This window comes from Cuculus canorus, chromosome 9 (genome assembly GCF_017976375.1).
Source record: "Cuculus canorus isolate bCucCan1 chromosome 9, bCucCan1.pri, whole genome shotgun sequence".
Classification (NCBI taxonomy): Eukaryota; Metazoa; Chordata; class Aves; order Cuculiformes; family Cuculidae; genus Cuculus; species Cuculus canorus.
Genome location: NC_071409.1, coordinates 24,681,047 through 24,704,978, shown reverse-complemented (window position 1 = coordinate 24,704,978; position 23,932 = coordinate 24,681,047). Strand labels below are relative to the sequence as shown.

At 41.2% G+C, this 23,932-nt stretch overlaps 1 protein-coding gene across 10 annotated transcripts in view; it reads right to left on the bottom strand.

The window, feature by feature from the left end:
• Positions 1-7,405: 7,405 nt before the first annotated feature.
• The window catches only part of PLCH1 (phospholipase C eta 1), a 76,615-nt gene continuing 60,088 nt past the window's right edge, over positions 7,406-23,932 (bottom strand). For 5 of the 10 annotated variants that reach the window (XM_054074884.1, XM_054074885.1, XM_054074887.1 and 2 more), the window contains 11 exons: positions 23,642-23,713; positions 20,778-20,872; positions 19,732-19,832; positions 18,084-18,263; positions 17,890-17,997; positions 16,759-16,883; positions 16,228-16,312; positions 15,377-15,523; positions 14,921-15,000; positions 12,719-13,079; positions 7,406-10,634 (listed from right to left, as the gene is read on the bottom strand). In XM_054074884.1, the coding sequence (XP_053930859.1) occupies positions 8,536-10,634; positions 12,719-13,079; positions 14,921-15,000; positions 15,377-15,523; positions 16,228-16,312; positions 16,759-16,883; positions 17,890-17,997; positions 18,084-18,263; positions 19,732-19,832; positions 20,778-20,872; positions 23,642-23,713 (3,453 nt within the window). In that variant the 3' untranslated portion in view covers positions 7,406-8,535. Of the gene's footprint in view, positions 10,635-10,932; positions 10,962-12,718; positions 13,080-13,557; positions 13,618-14,920; positions 15,001-15,376; positions 15,524-16,227; positions 16,313-16,758; positions 16,884-17,889; positions 17,998-18,083; positions 18,264-19,731; positions 19,833-20,777; positions 20,873-23,641; positions 23,714-23,932 lie in introns of all 10 variants that reach the window. The other 5 variants (XM_054074891.1, XM_054074890.1, XM_054074886.1 and 2 more) reach the window with 3 other exon arrangements.

Sequence of the window (23,932 nt, the reverse complement as noted above, 5' to 3'; positions counted from 1 at the left end):
CAAGCCTTTGTTTGTTTGTTTGTTTGTTTCTTTATTGTGAATGAAATTGCACAATAACCGGTTTGGATTCCCCAATTACTTTTCCAGTGGTCTCTCCTCTGCAGGAGGCCCAGGAACACAACCTCTTGCCAGCTCTCATTTTCACACACCCCATCAGAATCTGACTGTGGCCTTTTGGTTTTGTTGAAGAGACCCTTCAGGCAACTATTCTCTTGCCCAGAAACTTTCCTTCAGCCTCTGTGATGGAACAGGATAAGGAAACATAGAATATACTTAGGGATATATATTTATCCCTTGAATTCTCTCTAGCATTTGTTAACTCATCAATACCATCACTTTCAAGAAAGGTATTCCCACTGCACCAGTAGAGATTTTTATGGCAAGCGATCAGGTCATTTTGACTATTTTGGGGAAGAAAAAAATGTTTAAATTCATACCTTCTTACACGCTTTTCTTTTACAGCTTTTCCCAGCAATGTTCTCTCGGCTGCCTCCTCTCTGTATCATATTGTGATGAACCAAGCTGCAGATAACATTTGATCTATGTGGACAACAACAAATTGTGTTTGCAAAGGGCTGGAGAACCAGATTTTTCACACTACACAAGATAAAGCCTGGCTGCTCTCAGCCAAACGCTCAATTATCTAAATTGAGTTCTAACTATTTATTAACAGACCTTCTATTCATCTTTTCGTCTCAATTTCAGAGTTCTCCAAAATCTCTCCCCACGTGTGAGACCGGGCAATCTGTATGCACAGGCTGTGCAATTGAACAGATGGATCTGACAGCAACGGCATATTCTTCCACAAAAATGACAGGATAATAAGTGGGGATCTTGTTAAACTTGGCTACCGTTAACGTATCTGCTTGTTTACCAATATTTCACAGCAAGTCAGACTTACTGACAGGGCTTTACTTGCCAGTCGCCTAAGAGACTGGCAGCTGCTTTTTCTTCAGCTTCGAGAAATAAAGCAACAGGACTTTCTAGAGGTAATCTGGCTTTGTTTTCTTCAATATCGCAGCTGTCATTGATCAGTATATGGACTCAAACACATCGAGAGAAGCAATTCAGAGCAAAACCACAAGGCAAAGCTCTTTCTTAAAGGTAAAAAAACAGTCAAACTTTTTTTTTTTCTTGGGAACAAAAGCATCAACTGTCTTAGCACACATTTGTTTTGAACAGAAGGACGGAGTTCTATTTCAAAAAGAGTAGCAATGCCAAGTTCAAACACAGAGGGATTTAGAGGGCATGGAATCTGATAAACACCACAGCTGAAGGTGTTCCTCCTGACTTGTGCTTTCTGTTTTTCAGAGGAATTGCATTCAAGGATGTCCAAAAGGAGTTTAAAAGCCTTTTGGAACATTCTTCCCCATTGCTTACAGGAATAGCATAAGGCAACACAAATCCTTTTGGATTCTTTAGTGGTTCTGGTCCAGGCTCTCCTTTCTCTGTTATTACCCACTGAAGAGTAGCGCAGCCTCTCCGTTTCTCTGGACCCACCACTCAAGCCACCATCATCACGCACACACAGTGCAGCGTAAGGAGTCCCTTACCTGACTGCAGAAGGGCTGTGCCTCCAAAACAGGAAATTTTCTTCGCGATTCAATGAGATATTGGAGTATTAGAAGCACATTGAGACAATACATTGTCACAAAAGAATGAAGATGAGGATGTAACCTGTTCTTTAGCATCCTGTGCACAGGTGTTGCAGCAGGTAATTCCTGCCCTTAGAGTTTTAATTCCAGTTTTCAAAGTTCAGTCCACATTCAGAGGAAGCCATAAAGGCTTTAATGAACTTACACACTGAGTAATCCTGCTTAATTCAGTGTATTGTGATAAAAATATCCAGTGTGCTTTCTGTTAGGATTATTTTCTTATGTCCAAGTACCAGTCTGTTGTACTCTTATAAAGATAAAAGTCTGTTACTCTTAACCAATGTGCATCTTTAAAAGTACAGGCAAGAAGCACGTTTCCTCCTGTAAACATCCTGAGAGAATAGGAAAGTACAGATGGGTTCTCTCAAGCCTTTCCACACTACTCCATCTCTGGAAATGATACAATTCCAAAATGTATATCCATTCAGCAACTGCAGTCTCTGGACTGTTGCACCTGGCAGGCTTCAATAGATCAAAACCCCAGAACTGCCGTGCTTACAGCACCTTCTCCACAATTCTTTCACTTCAAAAATGAAAATACACTCAATATGTATGGCCAACAACTAAGAATGTTGGTCTATTTTATAGTTATTCCTTGCTTAAAGCTTTACCTTCAGAAGCAGAAGTTGGTTGTTGCTTGTATTTATTCATCTTGCTAAGCATTTAGCATCTCTATTAAGCGCAACAGAAGGTGCTGCCAAAAATGTCACGGAGATAGAAACCATTTAATTTGGCACTGGATTGAATCCCTCCATGCGATTCCTAGCAAAGACCTACAGCAGAGAAGGGCTTGCATCCTACTGGCCTGATAATGTCAGAGTTGGAATTACTGGCAAAAGAAACACACACTTTCACATCTTTTGAGTGAAAAAAAAAGAAGTGCTTTTCAGCAAGGAAATAAAAGGAACATGTGTGCATCACTTTTCCCTTCACTCCTGCTGTCAAGTCTAGCAGTATTCCTGCTGCAAAGCTGGCTCAGTACTCTGCTTGGCACAGAGAGCGTGGAGACCAACCAGAGGCAAAGGAGACTGCTGAGGATTGATCTTTCAAATGAAAAACTATATTAATGAGTAAATCTTGTTTTATCTCATGAAAGCGTGTATTGGCTTCATGAAAATCCAGAAAGATGAATTCCTCCACAACCTTCTGTCATGTTGTGCATGGGGAAGGGTTAGACTGCAAAGCTCCCATGGCTCCACTGTTCCCCCAACTCCAACGTGGGGTAAATTGATGCAGCAGCTTTAACTCACACCTGCCTGGCTTTATTTCTGTGGCCCGGAGATAATTTTCTCCTTGTCTGTTTTCCCTCTTGAAGGATGCTGGCAGCCTTATCCCAAAGTGCTCTTAGATTTAGGTTTTCATTCACAGCAGATTCCCTGCCTGCTTCAACCTTTCTAGTTGAGGACAAGATCTCTGGAGAACAGCAGACATTTCTTCATCCGGTGAGATAGTAGGACAACAGGTTCTCTCCGCTCATGCTTCATAAACATCCTCAATCTCCATGCACTCTGTGCTCCAGCTTGGGAAAGCGAATGACTACCCAGTTAAAACCAGTCGCCTTATGCCCCTGCGCGTTCGGCCAGGGATGGACGCCTCCTCCAGAGGGCAACACGCACCCGAGTGGGCTGAACCATGCCCACCGACTACACAGATCAAACCACAGAATCATAATGATTATCTTCCAGGATTAGGAATTCAGCTGATGAATTCCAAAGCCTCATTTGATGCAAACGCTGTGCATAAGTAGGTTCTCATTCGAGCGATAGGAAAAAAGTGGGAGAGCAGGTCACTGTATTTATTTAAATGAATTCAAAACAGCACATGTGCTCTCACCCTTAGTAAGATAAGGCATATAATTTAAATATTTAACATCCAAGTCCCAAGAAAAAATAAATGCAAGGATCTTGATTACCATCTTCCTTACTCAGCATTACCCCAACTTGAAGATCAGATATGGAAAAGTAAAAGGCTCCTCAAACATGTTTGAAATCAAACTCCCATCTCCAGTGCTAATCTTTTGAACGTCTTTAAATGGATTGACCCTGGATAAGCAGTGAAGAAACTGACTCCCGTGCCAGCATACATCTGGGGAAACACCAACCTCAGCAGTTACACCCCAGATCCACACTGACTTAAAGAACCCAAATCTAGCACTTGACTGTATACCCTTTTCCTACTGACCTTTGGCCTGAAAGAGGATCCACTTAGATGCAACTAAATTTTCATTTTACTGGCAAAAATCTAGTAATGCTGAAAATAAAAGAAGTCAAATTAACATCAGTTGCAGGCACTGTAACTCCTTGCATCCTGTTTTCTCAGCAGTGTTAGTTTTCAGCAGAACTGCTCCACTGAATTTAGAAGTGTAACTTCAGACTAATACATCTTGAACTGAAATAAGATTTTGGCTATAAATGTTTAAGATGTGAAACAATAAATTAAAAGAACGAACCCACTCTTAAAAGCCTGTAAGTAAATGAGTACTTGAAAAACTAAGCATGACTCAATCATCTGCTTCAAGACATCTGTTTCCCTTAAAATGTGCTTCTTTAAGACCATTATTCCTTAAAACAAGATCACGTAAATACTGTCTGACTTTACTGACAAACTTAAGTTGGTATCCAGATGTACTTAAACTACCACGCAGCTAATGCCACTCCAGAATATTGCACGAATCAGGAACGACTGAGCTTCAGGGAAATAACCGTCACACAAAGGCGATGGAGCAGATCTAATTCAGCGTTTTATCTCCAGCACTGATTGTAATAGGGAAACAACACAAAACCCCATGCGATGCTGCATGAATGTTTTGTCCAAGCTGAGGGGACTTCCCTCCTGAAGCCATCTGCTCTCTCGTATCGCTGCACAGGGCAGATGGGACCCAGCGAGGTGCTCTTGGTCATCAGTGGAGCAGCCTCTGGGAAGAACATCATCCTACTCCTATGTTGATTTTAAATGCACCCACCAGGAAAACCAGGATTTATCTTTATTTGCAAGTGCTTAGTAAAGCAACATGCAAAAGTTTATTCCATAGAAGATCTCAAACTCCTTTAGACCATTTCCACTGCTCTTTACTCCCATGTCTTCACCGTTCACACATAGGTGTAAATCGCAGCAGCAAAGGCATGCATTAAATCAAAGTACCTCCACTTGCAGAGACCACGCTCCACAGGCTGAATCTGGACCCTAGAAATACTGTTAGGATTGAGTCAAGTCATATGTAAACTCTAATGAAAATAGGTTTATATATGAAAAAACAACTGTTCCTCAAGTGAAGGTCTAATAAAGCCACTGCAACATCTACCACTGCCCCCTCCTTCTTTTCATAGTCCCTTCTTATACATTCAAATACACACTTGTCCATCTGGCATGAAAGCACTTGTGAACAGACAGCAAGAGAAGGCAAGGCAATACAGCTGTAAGCTGTACCTGGACTGCAAACGCTCCTGGTTGGTCCACTGCTCTACCAGATAGTAAATTCACATATTAGAACACATTTCAGCTTCCATGGCTCTTTAAGCACAACACACAAATTCCAGTGCAGGCGCTGCCTGCTTTCATTTACTTCTGTTTCAATCAACAGGGGACTTTAAAAGATAATCTCTAATAGAAATTCAATTTATTTCTCCTTCTGCATGTCTAAGTAGATCTGTAATCAGTGTAATCACGTTGCCACACTGTCTCGTACGTGTGGACGGATGGTCTTGAACATTGTTGTCTCTGTTGCGAATGGGAACAGCATTAAAACCTTATCAAAACAAATCCAAATGAGCATCAGGCCAAGAATAAAACCAACCAAACATGCTTCTGGGTTTTCTTTCAATAGCTTTCCCTCTTTTTTTTTCTTTCTTCTTTTTAAACCAAATGTTTTACTCTTTTACAACTTAATTTTCTTTAAGATGAGAGTGCGAAACTAATGAAGCCTTCCGACTGAAACATTTTAGTAAACAAAATACAATACAATTATGATCCTGCAAGCAGTAAAATTAGCATAGATGCCTGTCTAGAGTGAGATCAGAGAGACGAAAGGTGTGGTCATCCTTCTGCGAGAGGAGAGCAACAAAACCAGCCTCAGGCTGGTTAGATCCACACAGCATCCACGTGTCACCTCACGCCTGCCCTCACGGTAGGAAACTTCACAGCAGATAATACAAGAACTGCAGTGGAGAAAACCAGAGGGGTTGTTGGTTTTGTGGGTTGGTTTGAACCATCTTGGAACAGCTTAGGCTTCTCTGGAGAGCAATAACCCCAGCTCAAGCGCTGGGCAGCTTTGCCGTCCTCTCAGAGCTCTACAGATGGACTTCATAAAAAAGTGATCTTGAAAATACAGAATTAAAATGTTACTCCTGAGCAATCAATGTGATTTACCACCTCATCCAATCAACCACATCAGACACATCACACCACCTCAGCACTGCTGAAATGCAGCACGAACACCAACACAAAACAAATTCTTTCAAAAATACTGCTCACTATATTTACTTATATTTCTCATGAGTATCTCATTTCTAATGCCTTCCCCATCCCAAATAGCTCCTATACCTACCACTTCATTACTTCTTCGATACATCAGTGGGGAATCTAACTGGGCAATAAACACCTTCTCAACCTGCTACGATGAATAGAAGAAACAAAAGCTTCCTAGCAGATCTTTTCACCTCTTGGCAGCGCGTTTCTGTCAGAGCAGGCTCCTCTGCAGACAGGGAGGAGTGTGAAAATCAGATCCCTAACACCAGGAGTATTTTCTACTGTTCTTAAAAGCAGGGGCTCACATAAGGTTAACTACAGATTCTTTTTGCCTTTGAATTACAAAAAAATAATATCTTAAAAATAATATTCCAGTCTCATTTTTGCTGCTATTAACCGTTTTCTGTGGGTTCTTGAACAGATTACATTTTGCATTCTTTCATAAAGCAGAAATGTAATTCAGCCTGCGAACCTAGGATGTGAACCACTAGCCTTTACAAGGTGGAAACAATTGCTTATTCCCCTCTTCTGATTTTTCCTGCTAGGCAACAAATGTATGCACTAGATGAGAAAGGGTAAAAACACCTTCAGCATTCATAACATATTTTTGCTTCGAGAAATACTTGGCAAGGCACACTAGAATAGTACAGATCCTTAGTGAAGAAAACAAACAGTTTCTTCCAGCTAATTTATAGCTGCCTGCAGTTCAGATGGAAGACAGCTTGAAAAGGAAGTTTTAGAGGATTGCGATTTCAAGCATCTTTGACATCTGCTTCTGGAATGGTTCCTAATTCTGTGAAGACCTTAACCGGATACGTAACAGTAAGCACAGGAATAGCCCCAAAGGCTTTGAGGATTAGCGTACTTTCTGACCTCGTTTTCAAAGAGAAACAGGACTGCACTTAGACTGGACCCTACACCAGTACTATACTGTTCCTCCATGGAAAAATGCTTTATATTTAGAGAATACGCTGTTCTCTTCCAAGTGATCAAAACATCAGGCAGTGGCACCTGTTATATCCTTAATGGAACAAAATAGGAATACGCAGGCAGTTAGACATCCTCAATAACCATGACATCCTCTCCAGGAAAGGGAAAGAGCTCAGCTGCTCATTTCTAGCTGCGAACTGTTACTATCATGTGAAATGATGGATTTTTTTTTCCATTTCTGAAACCTTACTGGAAGCTCATGACGAGACTGATGCCTGCAGTCACTAACCAGGGTTAGTTTAAGCATAACCGTACTTGCTACGGTTTCAGTAAACATGTAACCAGGTGCTTAGAAATCTATTTTAATGACATTTTCAAGAATAATAATACTCTGCATTACAAAAGAAAGAGGTAAAAGTTACATCTTTTACATTTAAGAAAAAACTTACAGTCAAGACAAAGAATATCTTAAAACCAAAATAAAGCTATTTCGTTCCTTATAGGGAAGCTTCAGGTATTTGAAATTACTCACTCAATTCACTTTCAGCATTCATAGAAAAAGATGGACAGTCGAGATACTTACTCTACTATGTCAGTTTTAAATATTCCACTGACTGTCAACAGTTAAGCAATAAAATCAAACACAGAAACGTACTGAAGCTACACACACAACCAATAGCAAAAATACATAGCAAAATATGCAGAAATTAAGTGTTTTCCATTCATAAATGCAGAATTATTCCCACATTCCACTCTGTCCTGAAACGAGCATTCAACACAGTGACCAAAAAGGAAAACAAGTGTCATTACACTTCATTGAGCAGGCAGAAGACAAACCTACACGTTACTCACAAATTTGGACTAACTAATTCTACAAATTGTTCGCTGCAGAATCCTAGTTCACACATGGAAAGACGTAAAATTAATATTAACAATTAAGTACAAGACAGAGAAAACAGTGATGTTAATGAAGGGTCCCACTCTGAAACCACTGCTTGTTGGGCAGCGTGAGTCGGGCAGCAGCCTAATCCCAAGGAGGTTAAAAATACCAGAAAGCACTATGCTCAGTAGAATTTGCACAAAAGGCTGAAAACAATCACTTAAAAATGTTTTTCCAAACAGTAGGAGAGTTCATGGGGAAAACAGAACACTATTGCATCCATCGCATCGGTAGGCTTTTGAGCACAGATGTGCTCGGCTTAAAAATGACATGCATTACAAATACAAAAAGCTACAAATGACGCTTACTGCGTACCAAGTCCCCAGACTACTTCATTTCATAATTTCTAAAGTACATACATTAGGATGGAGCTTGGCTTCTATTTACAAAAGCATTGACAGGAAAGGGAACACTAAATCATGACTGAATCGCTAGCATAAAATCGTATTTCTAAATAATTTAAACTCCCAAAACAGTGTTTCTTGCTAAAAATCCTTCATTTCCATGAAATAGTTTGTAAACATTGAAGATGTACATTTATACAATCTACAGTCTCAGCAGGAAATAAATTTCAGGCTTATCATCACTATTGGGTTCCAGCTGCAGGATGGAATCATGTGTATACAACTGGTCTCTACAGCCATAGTGCAAAGCAGCACACGCACCCTCCGGTATTCCTCGACCCTCCATGTCCTCCCCAGGGAAGCCATTCAAGTACCTGGCTATGTACGAGCCCGTTGAATGCCTGTTGATAACGTGAGGAGATGCCATGGGCTTGTTCCGAAGGACAACGCCTGCTACGCTGTTTGTATTAGGACATTTTTGCTTGGTGGCGGCCTCCTGCCTCTCCTTGGCACGGCTGGCTATATTCCGCACTCTGCTCTGGCTCCTGGATGAGAGTTTTCTAACCAGCGCCCTCGGACAGTCATCGTCGATCTGCTTTGAGTACAGGGTTTGATGGCTGTCCTCCTGGTCCAGGGACACCAGCTTCCTCAGCTGTTCTGTCAGAGCATCTGTAGAATGCGGTCTCATATTCTTCATAGCAGCCAGTTTCTTGTCTCTCATGCCCGACGAGATAAAGCTCCTACTTATGTATTGGTACTTACTTTCAAAATTGCAGGAAATATCCTCTGATGTCAGGTCACCCAGACTCTTGGATTTGCAAGGACTCGTCTGCTTGATGGCTGAAGGAGAAGGAAAAGCCAAAGCATTTTTGAGCACCGGTGAGTGTACATCGAGCCGGGATCTCTCAGAGGCACACATTATGTTTTTCTGATTATCTGAGTGATGATGATACACAAAGCCAATGTTTTCACATGCTGGAAAAGGGAGCCGACTCCCTGCAGTCCTGAAGTTATCTGAGCAGCACAGAGCAGCAGCACAGAGCTCAACAGCTGCGCCGTTCCCAGAGGTCCTCTCACCACCAGGCCCAACATCTTGCTTTTGCCTCAGTTTCAAAGGGGAAGCCAGCTGGCTCATGTCTTCTCTTTTGTACTCACATGCAGTTACCAAGAGCTCTTGAGAATCCCCATCTACTTCTACAAGACTGCTGCTTTCTGAATTTTCACCAGTGGGAGGGTCAACGAGTGTCTCCTCAAAGATGAGGCTATTGGAAGCAAAAGAACTGGCAGACTCAGGGGCTTCCCAGCTCATTCCACATTTTCTTGTGGGATTTGCACTTAGCAAAGAGAGAGGTGAAGGACAAGGACAGCTGGGCGAGTTATTTTCCATACTGTTCAACTTCTTGTTGCAAACTAATTCACTGTGGGTCTTGCATTCCGAAGCTGGGGTAAGAGTAGCCTCATGGATAATCGTGTACACAGAGTAGTCTGCGGTCTCAGGGCTGGAGAACACTGTACTATTTGGAGTTGAGAATAAAGGGGATTTGACAGATTTTGTAGTAGTAAAGTTGTGGTTACAGGGACTGTTCAGATGCGCAGTGAGCGTCTGCGGGTGTGTAGCCACCACACTGAAGGTCTGGCTGTTAGTGCCATGGAGGCTTGAGACTGCGGCAAGATTAATTTGGTCATCTGTGACATCAAACTGTCTGATCAGAGCCGAGAGAGCGCTATCCATTTCACTCTCGTTCGTTAAAGAAACTTCATCGATAAGGCGAGAAATGTCACTGTCGTGCATGGTTAAAGTGGAGTGCAAATCAGGATTGTCAGAGCAAATGGTAGAAGAAATATCTGTCAAAGAAAGAGGGGCTGCAGTGCTTTTCTTGATGTCATAGTTGTGATTTTCCCTCTCTACTTTTGGAGAAAGGGAAGCCCCCCCAAGAGTTTCCTCCTCCTCTTTAAGCCCTTTGATGTCATCTCCCTTTTTATCATCTGCATGGGTTTCGTCATTTGTTTTTCCTATGGAAACTTCAAAATCAGAGCCCTGCACGAGAGGGACAACTTCATCAGAGACATTATTTTCCTGATAGTCTATGAGGTGATTTGTTTCAGCTACATCACTTGCAAAAGCTACATTTTCAGGTTGCTCCTGTAGAGGTGGTACTAAAGAGTCAGTTGTATTCTCCTTCTGGTCATCTTTCTTAAATTGAGATGCTAAATTTGAAGTATTTGCTGTTTTCTCAGAACACGCAAAACCAGATTCTTTGGAGTTTGTTTCCTTCTCATTTGGATTGTCATCACTGTTGGCTAAATTAAATAAGGAACATATTAGTTGCATACAATATCGTGTTCCATGTATCACAACTATTTTGTCCGTAGACAGACAAATGGAGAACGCAAAATTAGGTACAGTTGTGACAGAACTTAATTATGAGGTTGTGTAGGTTTAGTACAAATTATCTGTGTGATATGAATAAATGGAAAAAATACAACTGCAGGCATTTCATTGAAACTTCCTTTGAATGTCTATTACATCAAGCACGTGATGTAATATTGGTTGCAAATAATGATGAGGTACCATATTATAGCTTGCACACAGTATTACCTTCAGCTGTGTTCCTATTCAGATTTGTACTATAAAGAAGCATGGCAATAAAGACAGAACAAAACAGCTCTGTTAAAAAACATAATAGTTCAAAACAAGAGGCATGCTTAAAAGAGCTGAGTGAAAAGCATCAAGTAGATGGACTCCAGACTGTATTTTACACATAGCAATTGTAAAACGTTACCATTTAAAGATTTAATTTTTGACCTACAGGCGTACGGCATTCATGAGAGCAAGATTTTGAATTTTGTTTTCTGCAAAGGTTATTTTGCTGTGAGCGATCGATCTCCAAAAAGTACGGAAGTTTCTTCTAGAATAATTTTGCATCTTTGTAGCATCTTTAAGAAGAACAATCTAAGAAATTATTGTATTAGCATTGTGAAGAAGAGCTGAGTTGTATCATCTTCACAGGCTTATCTAGCAGATTTTTCAATTTCAAACACAGCATTTCGGAATGAACTTCCTTTACTGGGAACATTACTTTTCCTGTCCACGGTTTCTTCTCAGGGTGGCAGAAAATGAATTGTTTCGATTTTGCTTGCTCTTTCTCCTAAGCAACTTATTTTACAGGGCAATGTGCAGATTATTTGTTCCTTCAAAACCGCTACTATGGGCAAGTAGAACAAAAGCGGCTTAACAGCACATTCTTGTCTAGGCCTGGTAGTTCTCTTATTTTAAGGTGGCTCCTATGGTTGGCGAAGCTGCTGCTCCATAGCCGAACATCATCAGAGCAGAGCAGCATTTCTGTCACTCATCTCAGGCCAAGAGAGGTTCTTGGTGTGCTCTCAGCATCTTACCAAGGAGGACAGATGGTGCTTCTGGCTGTCTCGTGCCAGCTGAGGAACAGCCCTGAGGGACACTGCCCAAACGCTGCACTGTCAGAGCAGCTCAGAAGCTGAGGATCCATCTGGCCCTGCAGCCTCACTGCCTGTATGAGTGCATGTGCTCTTCCCAAACAAATAAAATAGCCCCAAAAAGGAGGAGAGACACCTTAGCCTAGGGACAAGCTCAGGGTGGAGACAGCACTTCCACCAGATTCAAAGTTTCCTAGACTTATTTAAATCCTCCAGTAACTCAAATATTAAGCAGGTAAAACACACTAACTTTGCTGTAGTCAAGGAAATAACTAGATTTCAAAACCAGGAGTATTATTGCTGAATACACTTAGGAAAAAAAGCTATTTTAAGAATGAACTTATACCTCAATAAGACTCAATAAGACCAAGATCTGCTATGGAAAGCATATGTTAGGTTAAGTTAATCAAATTACATACTCTGGGGCAAGAGGAAAATATTAAGACTGTTAAATACAAAGTTTGACCTACTTTTACCCTCTTTTACATCTCTTTGAAATTCTGCATCAGTCTTTACACACAGTATTTCCAAAGACATATGCTGCATGCTGTTCTTCCTCCTTGAAAACGGCAAGAGAAAAGCCACTGTGCCAGCAGCTCAGCTTCCATAAGTAAAGGGACAGGAGCAAAGTAGAAACTGAGGAAGCTTTAACTGAAGGGTGGTTCTTAAATTATAAAAAGAATTATGGCAAGTGTCCTTTTACGAGCACTTGTAGAAATTATTGTAATTCCTTTGCCTAATTTGGAGAGTAGACAGCGTTCCAGGGCCTCACTTAAAGAGCGTGAGGAGCTGCAATCTTGAGCATATGTAATTTTGCCCAGTAACTCTTATTTGAGTTATGCAAAACTACTGGCATAGGGACTGCAGAATTAAGCCTTTTAACAGACTACTTCAACTTACTTACATCAGAAGTAATTTTGGGAGCATCTTACCGGATGTGTTTTCTTTTCCTTTGGCATCTTGGGTGGTTTCATCTTCCGGGCATGGCAGCCCTACAAGAAGATATTTGTCCACAGGCATAGAAGCAGGACGTGCTTGCAAACTCCGGCTTGTACGTCTTACAACTCCTTCTTTGTCTTTCAAGTCTATTGGCTCAGATGCACTGTCTTTAATTTCAGTAGCTTCCAGAAAACCCATCTTACTTTTCTTTCTACCTTTTGCTGGTGCACTGGCTGTGCGACGGAGAATTCGATCACCAATAGATCGCTTTCGTACGTAGTGCCCGCTGGTTTCAGCAGAATTGTGCTTGGGGTTCTTGTTAAACAACCCTCTGAGTCCTATCAGTTGCTTGTTCTGAAAGGACAAGAATAAACAGTTTTGAGTGAGTTCAGTCCGTTATATAATGAGCACCATGAAAAGCGCTGCTGTCAGGGTATTTATGAATGATGAAGACAAAGTTAAAAATGCAGCAAAGCAAGAATTCACACCAAGCAATTCACATCTACTCTGACCAAAGAACTATCAGCACAGGTCTCCATGAATTCATGCATGTCCGTATTCCTCCTCATTAGGATGGCAGCCTGCCACAATTACAACAGAGGTTTACTCAAAGACTCCTAATCAGAGACGACAAGACTGCAAGAAGTGTACTGCAGTGACAGGCTACATATTAAGGCAGAATTTTATGCATGGGCTTCATCAAAGCAATATTCAAATGTTTCAGAGTCTGAATGAAGAATGATATAAGCTTGGTAGCTGCAGATCATGCGATTCGGAACCATTCGAGAAATCTGCGCTCAGCAAGTGCAAAGTGCATGCTAAGGAAGTCTACCTTTGTGGCTCCTAGAAAGTGCAATATTGTGTAACTGGGATTGAGGATTAAAGGGCTCCACTGAAAGGCAAAAAAATGCAAATACATTTGGCTAATGTTTTCAAGACTGTCATAATACAAGCAAATAAGGTAACAGTACAACCATCAGCTGTAAACATAATCCCTCTACAGCAAATAATTTAGAACTATTTATCAGTCTAAAGTCAATCAGAAACCTGACCATATACCCTCATTTATAAGGATACAAATGTGCCTTCAGCCTTTGTTTACACATTAGGAACAATAATATAGCCCATCATTAAGGTAAGCATTAGATGAACAGACTGATATGGAGATGGAAACTCAACAGGTCTTTTATTTTCCTCCTCTCTTTTATCATCACTTGGTTCCCCTAAGAAGCTACTTTTTACTATTTTTCTTGACTGTTCTTTGAAGAGCACATGAGCCAAGGACAGCGGCCAAACAGGCTCCCCTACATATTATCCCAAACCTGGACGATTTCACACATATACCCTGATGTGTACAGACCCAGGTATATATTGCAGATGCATTCCAACCTGCTTAATACTGCTTTTTCTTTTTACACTGATTTATGAGTAATGAAGTCTACCTCAAATACTAAAACCTTATCTTTGTGCACAGCACATGTACGAGTTGGACATGGTCAGTGCTGTTCCCTCCACTGCCTCTCCACTGTCCTCGCTGGCAGAAGGAACACTCACAGAGGCAAGAGCAGATGAGCACATTGAAACGCTGGTCCCTGCGCTGAGACAAGGATACCAAGACTAAGACAGACATCTAAGTGGTTTACAGGGCCATCGTTAGATCATTCGGTGACCTAATGAGATCAGTGAGGATAAAGGTAGTGGAGTTAAGCGAGGATCCGGATTATTTGAAATCTCAGCCCCTAGGCCTTGTCTATGTTATTTTCTGTCTCCTTCCACTAAACTTTCCTTGCGTTCCACTGAGCTTTCTTTGATGATCTTGCAGATAAGGAAAATGCATGCACTAGAATCCAAGAGATTTAAAACTTAAATTAGCCTCTAAAAATAGCAGTGTATGTAGATAGCTATTCAGATATCAGTATAAATGAAGACATCAGGTTGAGGGCAACAGAGAATCAGATATTGTGCTTTTTCATTGCTATAGGATATGAATAATTTGTTTAAACGTTATACTGATCAGTGCGAGAACACGCAAGGTACTGCTAATCCAACATCAAAATGCCTGAACCTAAACTGTAAGAATTAATATTAAAGCACACGAATCTTGTAAGGTTCTGTGGTACCTTTAAATCCATTTTTATCACAAGAATTAGACCAAGAGAGAGTCAGAAAAGATGTAAATTTCCAGATAGACCTACCTTTCCATAGATCTCATTAATGGTTATATGAACAAATATGGATGCTTCCGTCAGTCCTTCTAAATACACATGACGATAACCTAGGAAAACAAAAGCATTGCACCACAAAGAATCACCAGCTTGCACCTTAGTCACAACTGGCAATAATTGTCTATAAAAGAGAAGTATATACAGTAAGTCACTTAAGCCTTTAGTAAAAATTATCTATGTTCTCACAGGTTTTCCAAGCCCCTCAGCACAAATTGCCTTCCAGTTATAAATAAGACACCAGCAGCAACTTCCGAAAGCAGACACCCAAACTCCTTCAAGTATTGGTGAATCCACACTCTACGATGCCAGAATTGCCCAAGATCATACACAATATCTCAGAGATAAAAGCACATATCTTATGCTCATAATATCTTTAAGTTCAAAGGGATTAGGTCTCTTAAGTCAAGGAAAACAACCGGGACTGACCAGGCACAAGACTGCTAAAGGCCAGAGTTCTTTGTCCAACAAAATCTCGCCCAATAGGGTCATGGTCCCAAACAAGAAATCGCACCAAAGCTATTTCAGGCATGTGGATGGTAAAAGTGAGTGTTTCCTCCCAAACAGGATTAAACCCTGTAAAACAGAACAGAAATTTGGGGAAACAAGTCCATAGAAAGCGTGAGCTTCAATTTTCATGACACATAGCAAGAGGCATGAGAAACAAGACACATAAGAAACAAGATCAAATACACAAATGAATATTCATTACTTATTGCTTATCTAGATGCTCTCAATCTCCATTAATTGTAAGTGAGAGATCTGTCTCTTGGACTGCTTTTACAAATCAAATGGTTCCGGTTGGGTAGCTGGCAGGGATTCCAAGGTACGGGGAACTACTCCCTTTTTTCCCCATGGTTTTGCAGCTGCCTATAAGAACAGATGGCCATCTCTCCTGCTGCAATAAGCTATCCCCACTCTGCTCTTCATTTCCTTCTCAGGAAGGCTGAGGTGGCAATGGAACTGCCAGGACATGACTTGTTTTCATTTCATTTGAAGTTATACAGATATTTTGTATAAATAAATAAAAATCGGAATTTCTCCATAAAGGAGATTTAAGAACAATCGAAGAGAACGATATTGTATTGAACAGTTCTTTTTCTTCACCTCTTGCTTGTCTGTCTCCCTGTCTAGAAAGGAGAATTAATTTGTTAAAATACAATCATTTGATTCCATCGGATAAGAAGCTTTGCAATTTAGAAAGTAAAACCAGATACTGAATCATCTATAATTACTCAATATTTTACTCTAAGAAGATGAAATCAGGTAGGTCATCTTACCATTGTCGTCAACCACCCGGGTTTGATCTTTACAGCAGTCAACAGGCAACCCAATAATTTCCACCTCAACAAAAGGATCTATTATCTATTGTTTAAAAACAAAGTATTTTAAAAGCAAGCCAATGATACCAGTGAAAGTCAATTTTTAAAGCAAGTCATGCAGAGAGTTAATTTAAATTCATATGACAATTCAAAACCATTGGAATCACGTGGATCTTCAAGCAGCAAACCCATGGTCAATAGCTTCAAGAAATGCAAGCTGATGCATGGTTTGTAGTCTCAAGAGCTATAGCCAGACATGACTAATTTTCAAAAAAAAGTCACTCTTAAAATACCAAATTAACTAGTTCTTAAATATCACACATACGATACAGACTCTGGGAAAACATAGTATTCAGTGATCAAAATCTTGACAACATCTGAAGTTTACTAGTATATTTAAGTAAGCAGGAAGCTCCTCTGAGCCACACACTGCCACGTCACTCCAGGGACCTCTCATGGAAGCATTTGTTGGCATCAAGAGTATCTTACCTCTCCTCTGTCTCCTAACATTGAGTCAGGAGGCTTAGGAAGCTGCTGTCCACTGATGATTTTCAGAATAAGCTGCTTTTTAGGACTGGCAGGAAGTGGATCAGAAGAGTAGGGGTTGAATGTGCCTAAAAGATGGCAAGGAATGAGAAGTGAAAAGAAAAAGATATAGAGAATAAATATTATCCCCTAAGATGCACAGATATAGCCAAAAGTCAGTCACAAGCAAGTAACTTAGGGAGTACGGAGCAGCTGTTAATGAATTTTAAAACTCCATTCCATTTTGTTATAACCTTTACTGAGCTGAGCAGCTCTTGTTTACATGATTACAAGACAGAAAGGACCCCTCTAATAGTAGAGCTTTGCAACATTAAGACTCCTTTTAGAAAAAAAAAAATCCCACTTTATTCTCTAAAGTGGTAGCTTCAAAGAAAAAACACCAATAGTTATAACCCAGATCAGCACTGTGATCAGAAGAGTCAGAAACCAATCGGCTGCCCAGATGTTAATGAGAACAACCAACTAGGGTTGAGTAAGCTGCTTCCCGCAGCCGCAGCACAAACTCCCTCTACCATTTCTCAAGTACCTTTCAAGCAACTCCACTACTTCTTATGGCCCCATTAAGAAAACTATTTAGAGATATAGGGGGACACTCAGATTCCAAGTCCTCAAATTATGGAAGGATTGTCATTGCATTACACTGAAAATCACTGGCTCCTGTTCTAACAGCACTTTGAGGACCAAATTAATTCCTTTTAAAGAGAACAAAACTCTACTGACTTGCTTGAGAGCTGGACCAAGGCCTGGACACCTGGTCCCGGGCCACTGCAAGCCTTGTTCTTATTGCTTGCAGTTGGCTACACTAGAAAGTCCTTTTCATTTTTTAAACACATATTAAGATGGAACCCTCAAAATATATCTATTATAACAGCAAGAGATTATATGCTGGTACTTACATAGTCTGAGACTTTAGCACCTTTTCTGTTCTGAAGTAAAATAAGCTTATGAATTTATGGAGTCTAGAGATTCTACACACGCTCTTATATTTCTTCCTTGTGTCTTGGTAACTTCACCATAAAGACATTTTCTGAAAGACTTGACACTCAGAGTGATAAATGTATAGAGGGACATTACCTTTGCACATCTGCTGAGGTTTGAGGACATAACCGCAGTTGCCGTTTACCCTAAATTTTGCATCATTTAATTGCATCACGCGTCCCTCAGATTGATAGTTTAGTGCCACTGTTGAAAGAGAAGACTCGGGTATAAGATATTTACGTAGCACCATACACAAGAAATGAGAAATAAGTTATCCATGCAATACCTACCTAATTGGCACCCAACATTCCAGTATGGTAAAGGATTGAAATTGCTGGAGTCAATCCGATAGGCTGATGGATAGACCCTTGTAAGCTGCTTCTGGTTGTAAAGCATAAACTGTTCGGCCTTCTGCTGCACTGCCTGGTGGGCTCTCGTTTCACTGAATGATAGCACGTTCCCTGTTGATCCTGTGTGTTTTGTTAAATCAAGAAGAGTCAGAAACCGATCCCAGCACGTGAGACCACAGTTGTACTGGTATTCATCAAGGGAAATATCAGATTTGGTCCAAAGTTACAATGACAGTATCTTTTGTCACATGGAAATCACAGACATTGCATAACTGAAGGGCACCGGCTTCCCCTTCCAGGAGGATCTTCTTTTCTACCCTCAAGTTCGCAGACTTACAAGGAAAGCCAAGCAAGAGCTTATGCTAATTGCTAGGGCCTTTTGCCCCGCAGAACCCCAGACGTGATAGCCATGAAGAATCTATAGAGAAACCTACTAAAGGCGGCATGATCAGGACTATCTGACTGAAGAGCTTACAGGTCAGGGAAAGACGGGCCCAGCAGGGCTCCGATTTTGCTCGTCCCTGTAACACATTAATAGCTGCACTCAACCTGGTTTTCTCTCACAGAGGTTTCTGCAAACTCATTCCTTCTCTAAATAATCCAAGGAATCTTTTCCAATTCTGAAGTCTTCCCTGTGAGCATTTTATCCTCTTAGACAGACCCCCCTTTGATCATGTCTGCCCTCTGGGGAAGAAGACTAACCAGAAGAGCTTCCTAGGCAAGAGTGCCCAACTCCGAGGGAGCAGTTAGACCGACTCAGCTGTACCACCTCTCTATGCCCATGTCTTCAGCTCGGATCAGGAAAGCACAAGATCTAGAGGAAAAGTAGCTGCAGTACCACTCTGACGAGTGGTCTTTCCCTTCTGGAGGGCCACGAGCCATCAAATGGGTTCAGCAGTACCACCTAACCACATCTGGACCTGTGGAAAAAGCTGAGCCGTCTCTCAGCTCAGAACAATGACACTAAAACACTACAAGACTATGTTCTTGTAGGATTTCATGGACTGTTTCTCCCCACTTCTTCATCCTCTCCAATTTCTCCCACTAATTCTATTAAACTAGGAATTAATTGTATAGTATTTCAGAATTCCACACACGGTTTGGTCACATACATTGGCGACCTTTCCCACAAATCCCTCTGCAACTTTCTCAACTTCCATTTTGCCTCTAACTGGTGTAATGAAACCACTGCACATGTTCTGAACAGGTAGCACATCTATTTATCAATAGATAAGTATCTATTCCGAATCTATCATGTTAGTAAGTGCTACTTAAAATTGATCATGTTAAAAGATGATAATAAATTCCATAAAACTGTGAAATCAGGAAAGGGTTCACCTGAAAAAGCTTTGAAATTGCTACTAACACATGAATGTCAGAAGAAGCCAAGGGAAAGGATATTTCCTAGAGAAGGAAAGGGTGGTGCTTTACTCTTTCTACACATTTAAGTAAATGAGACAGGTATCAAACTACTCTGCTTTTTAAAAGTCTTAGGAAAAAAAAGGGAAACCTTAAGAACTCAGGTACGTTTCCTGTCCAAACAGAAAAGTGAAAAAGGCATATTTAGGTCTCATGCCAGCAGCCTTACCATCATCTACTATATCCTGGGCTGCCACAGAGTTCGTGTACACCACGAGGTCAGACAGAGCTCGGCACAGCTTCACCGTTTTCCTTCGACGAGCCAGTCTGCTGAATTATATTTAACACATAAAACAGGGATTTTTCAATATATAAAGTACATTACCATCCCCCTTTCTGTACTTCTCACCAATAAGGAAATAAACAACTGAACAGGGCATGTAATGAGTATAAACTGGAGAGGGGCAGATTTAGACTAGACATTAGGAAGAATTTTTTCACGACGAGAGTGGTGAGGCTCTGGCTCAGGTTGCCCAGGGAAGCCGTGGCTGCCCCATCCCTGGAGGGGTTCAAGGCCAGATTGGATGGGCCTTGGGCAGCCTGAGCCAGTGGGAGGTGTCCCTGCCCACGGCAGAGGGTGTTGGAACTGGATGGGCTTTAAAGTCCCCTCCAATCCTAAGTATTCTACGATTCTATGTGGCAAATCTCCCTAGCAAGGGCTCCGAGATGACTGTTCCTCTTGTACCTCTACAGTGACACGACACAAACAAAATTTTTCATCTACAACATAATGAAATAGCCGCACCACAGCTCTTCTCAACAAAATCAAGACAGACAGCTTTGAGCTGTCTGAAAACGGAATGTTTCAGTGACAACAAATGCATTCTCAATGGCATTTTTTTGATTGCTTTTTCTTGACATTCTCAAATGTAATAAAGTTGGCTGGGCTGTAGCGTACCCTTATTTAGCTTAGACAGGGGTTTTTGAGTGCTGTTTACAGCCTTCAAAATGTAGATTGGCATTTTTCCATTAGAAGAATATTACTGTCATATTTCTTTTCAGTTCAAGGGTAATTGCTATTTGCAGCCTATAAAAATCTACACAATCAAAATATTGAGCTACAGAAGTCACAGCAAAATATACTCGAACAGCAGTGCCATAAATGACCTGCTCTTAAGAACAGACTTCCCTGAGGCAGCACCAAACACACAGTGATAGTAGTGACATGCCTATAGCTTTAACCGGGCTGTAAAACCACAGTGTTTCATAGCTCACCTGTGGAGATGCCCTGTTTCCTTTCCAGAGGAGTTTTGCTGGCTGTCTTCATCATCCGATGTACTATGGTATTTGGACGTTGCCTTGACAGCTTTCTGCCAGGAAAGAATCAAACACAGCTTTGTCAGTTTAAGGGGTGGTTCTATAAATTCACATTACTGTAACTAACACTGGGTGGGTGGGTGAGCTGCAGCAGGTTTACAGCACAAGACCAGTGTCCTACAGGGACACAGAATGGCCCCTGGGAGTTCGACAGCAGAAACCCCTGGGTGGTAGGTCAAGCGTTTCTGTTCATGTGAAGAAGGAAAGACAACACAAAGCATCTGACTTCATCTGACTGCAAGGATCCAAGCCTGCAGCAACGGAGCAGGTTCATCTGCTGGTTAGCAGACAAATCCAACCCTCAAGAAAATTACTTCTACACACTGGCCAAGCCACCGTGTGTTCTGCAGCTTCTCTCCCCCAGTCTCTCCTGATGTGAGGGGATAACATTGCTCTGCTGTCTCCGGTACTATAGCACTGGTCCTGCTGAATTCTTAAAGGATTGTATCCTATTTCAACAGTAACACACAGTAGGATTGACATGTACAGCGCATTGCTTACACCTATCTATGTGCATGTCCCTCCAACTCCAAATTCATTTGTAAACTTAAGAATTCATTTAACAAATTCATTTATAAAGTTGAGAACAGTCAGGGCAAGATTTTCAAGCATCACCTTTCTGCTGCCTTTCAAGCAGCACGTACAAGCATCCAAGCTGTTCTAAATTATTACAGTATACAGCAAAGCAAATAGTTATGATAAAAAGATTAATATCTCAAAAGCACCTTTTTTTCCTAGGCAGATATTATTTAACAGTTTCCAATTTCAACAACATTACATCATTTGTAACAAGATATAACGAAGATAGGATTTGTAGCTTCAAGTGAGAATGTCTTTAATTCCCTTCTCAAGAGGTAATTAACAATGCAACTGAGAGCTCCTTATCCTTTAGATCACATGGCTAATTGAGCACAGATTTCTTTTCTCGGGCTGTGCACCAATAATGCACATTGTTTAGACTGCTGTGTTTAGTGCTGAAATAAAGTTGACTGTATTGGAAATCATTTGCATGGGTCGGTTTTGGAATCCGAAGGCCTGGACTGCAGATATTTCCTGCCGTTAACTTGCAGGAATTGTTAGCCTTTGCACCTTCGTCCCTCCACTGGCAGTTTTTAAAGAATTTATACACGAATACAGTTGGCACTGGAGCTGGCTAAAAACATCAAAAATCAATATCTCCATGAAGAAACTCTGTACCTGCAAAAGTACTGATAGTAACCATCCTTCCCAAGCATCCTTTTAGCTAGAAAGGCATGAGGGAGAAGTTACTGCACAACCCTGCTGCCTCTTAGTCTACAATGCAATCAATAGTTATATACGCTGTCTTTATTTGTCCATCAGAGATGACGGAAATGGGCATTCCAGCCTCCTATCTCCATTAGGATAACTAGCTGAAGTAATTAAATTATTGATATACTTCCCAGCCCTCGGTGTAATCAGCAGGTTTTAGTGGCTAAGTGTTGTCTGCGACACCTCATTCCACAGCATTTGTTTTCCTGTCAGTGAGCACAGGTTACAACACAAAGTGTCCACTACAGTGCAGAACAGGTACTCGCAGATCTTGCCACATACTGACTGAATAATGTGCACTTAGCTAAAGCTGCTGAGAGAAATACAACCACTTTGAACCGATGTAAGCTTATAATCAAAGGGCAAAAATGACTCTTGGTATTGTCTGCCTAGAGAATTTCTGATGACTCCTAGCTGGCTTCAGGACAGAGAGACTGATGGCTGATTGAGTTCTATGAAGTATTTCATAATTGCCGTTTTCCTGCTCAGATTATCAGTTACAGACTCCAGCTTTTACCATGGATAGCACTGAAGAGGAATACAGGCGTCTAGCAGGCCAGGGGCAGAGGAAGCCACTGGTGGCACAGTGACTCGGCTGTGGACCTGCTGAGTGTCTCTTCCCCAACGTGCCTATCTGCTGATCTACTTACTTGGTATTTGCTCATTGGCTGTGGGAGGGAGGAAGCTCTCTGTTGAATCAGCTCATACTGATACTTTATGTTCAATAAATCCAAGCTTTGAGGCATCGTGGGAGCGTGGGAATAGGGAGGAGGAGGACAGGAACACATTTGTCAGGATATGAGAGTGGGGGGAAACGTGGGTGCACTGTCCCTTTCGGTGGCTGCTGTCTGTCCAGCTGTAAAACGACACCTTGTATTTGCTCTTGCTTGGTTCAACAGAGAAGCCACAGTGAAGACCCAGCGAAGCAGATCATTTGACCTAGCAGCTCCACAAACACATAAATACTATATGCAAAAACCACGAAGAGATCAGGGAAGAACACACATTTAACAAAGCAGGAGCCCAAAGCCAGTGCTAAGTCACAGCAGTCCCTTAGAGCAAGTGTGAGGACATTAGCAGCCCACTCTGCGCAGCATTGCTCAGGGCGTGAAACGGTAAAACTGGACCTCGATGGGAACAAACATGGTTGGCTGGGTGGACAGAGGTCTGAAAAACAAGAATATGCCACGGCATTTGTCTAAAATGCTGCTCTGCTGCTGCAAGCTCAATCAGAAAATCAGCAATCTCACATCACTAGTAAAGATGGTCTTTTTGGTGAGAGGAGATTTGGGTTTTTTGAGTTTGCATGACCCTCTTCAAAGGGTTCTCTGTACTGCTGGTAGAACAAGTATATCAAGTGGAAACAGTCTTTCCTCAGTACCTCCATACATGCCATGCTTGTCTCAAGCAATAAAACACATCCTATCTCTCTGTCAGACCTTCAACAGCAAATAGTCTCTCATTGTACTTACTTTGTGTTTACCAAAGTTGCCCATTAATGATCGGCTATGAGACTTTTTTCCACCTTCTTTTGTGTCTAGGTTCTGTGCAAAGAAAATGCAATTAAAAGTGTAACTAGATACCTTCAGATGTATCTTTTAAAGAGTCTGCTACAGTCTCTAAAGTATATAGTTTTAAACTAACATAAGTTCTTGTATGTCACCTTGATTCACTATTAGAAAATCACAGTGAATGCAAGGGAGAATGAAAGCGAGTTAAAGTCTAAACACAAAATACTGATCTGTGAACACAAATTCAAATCT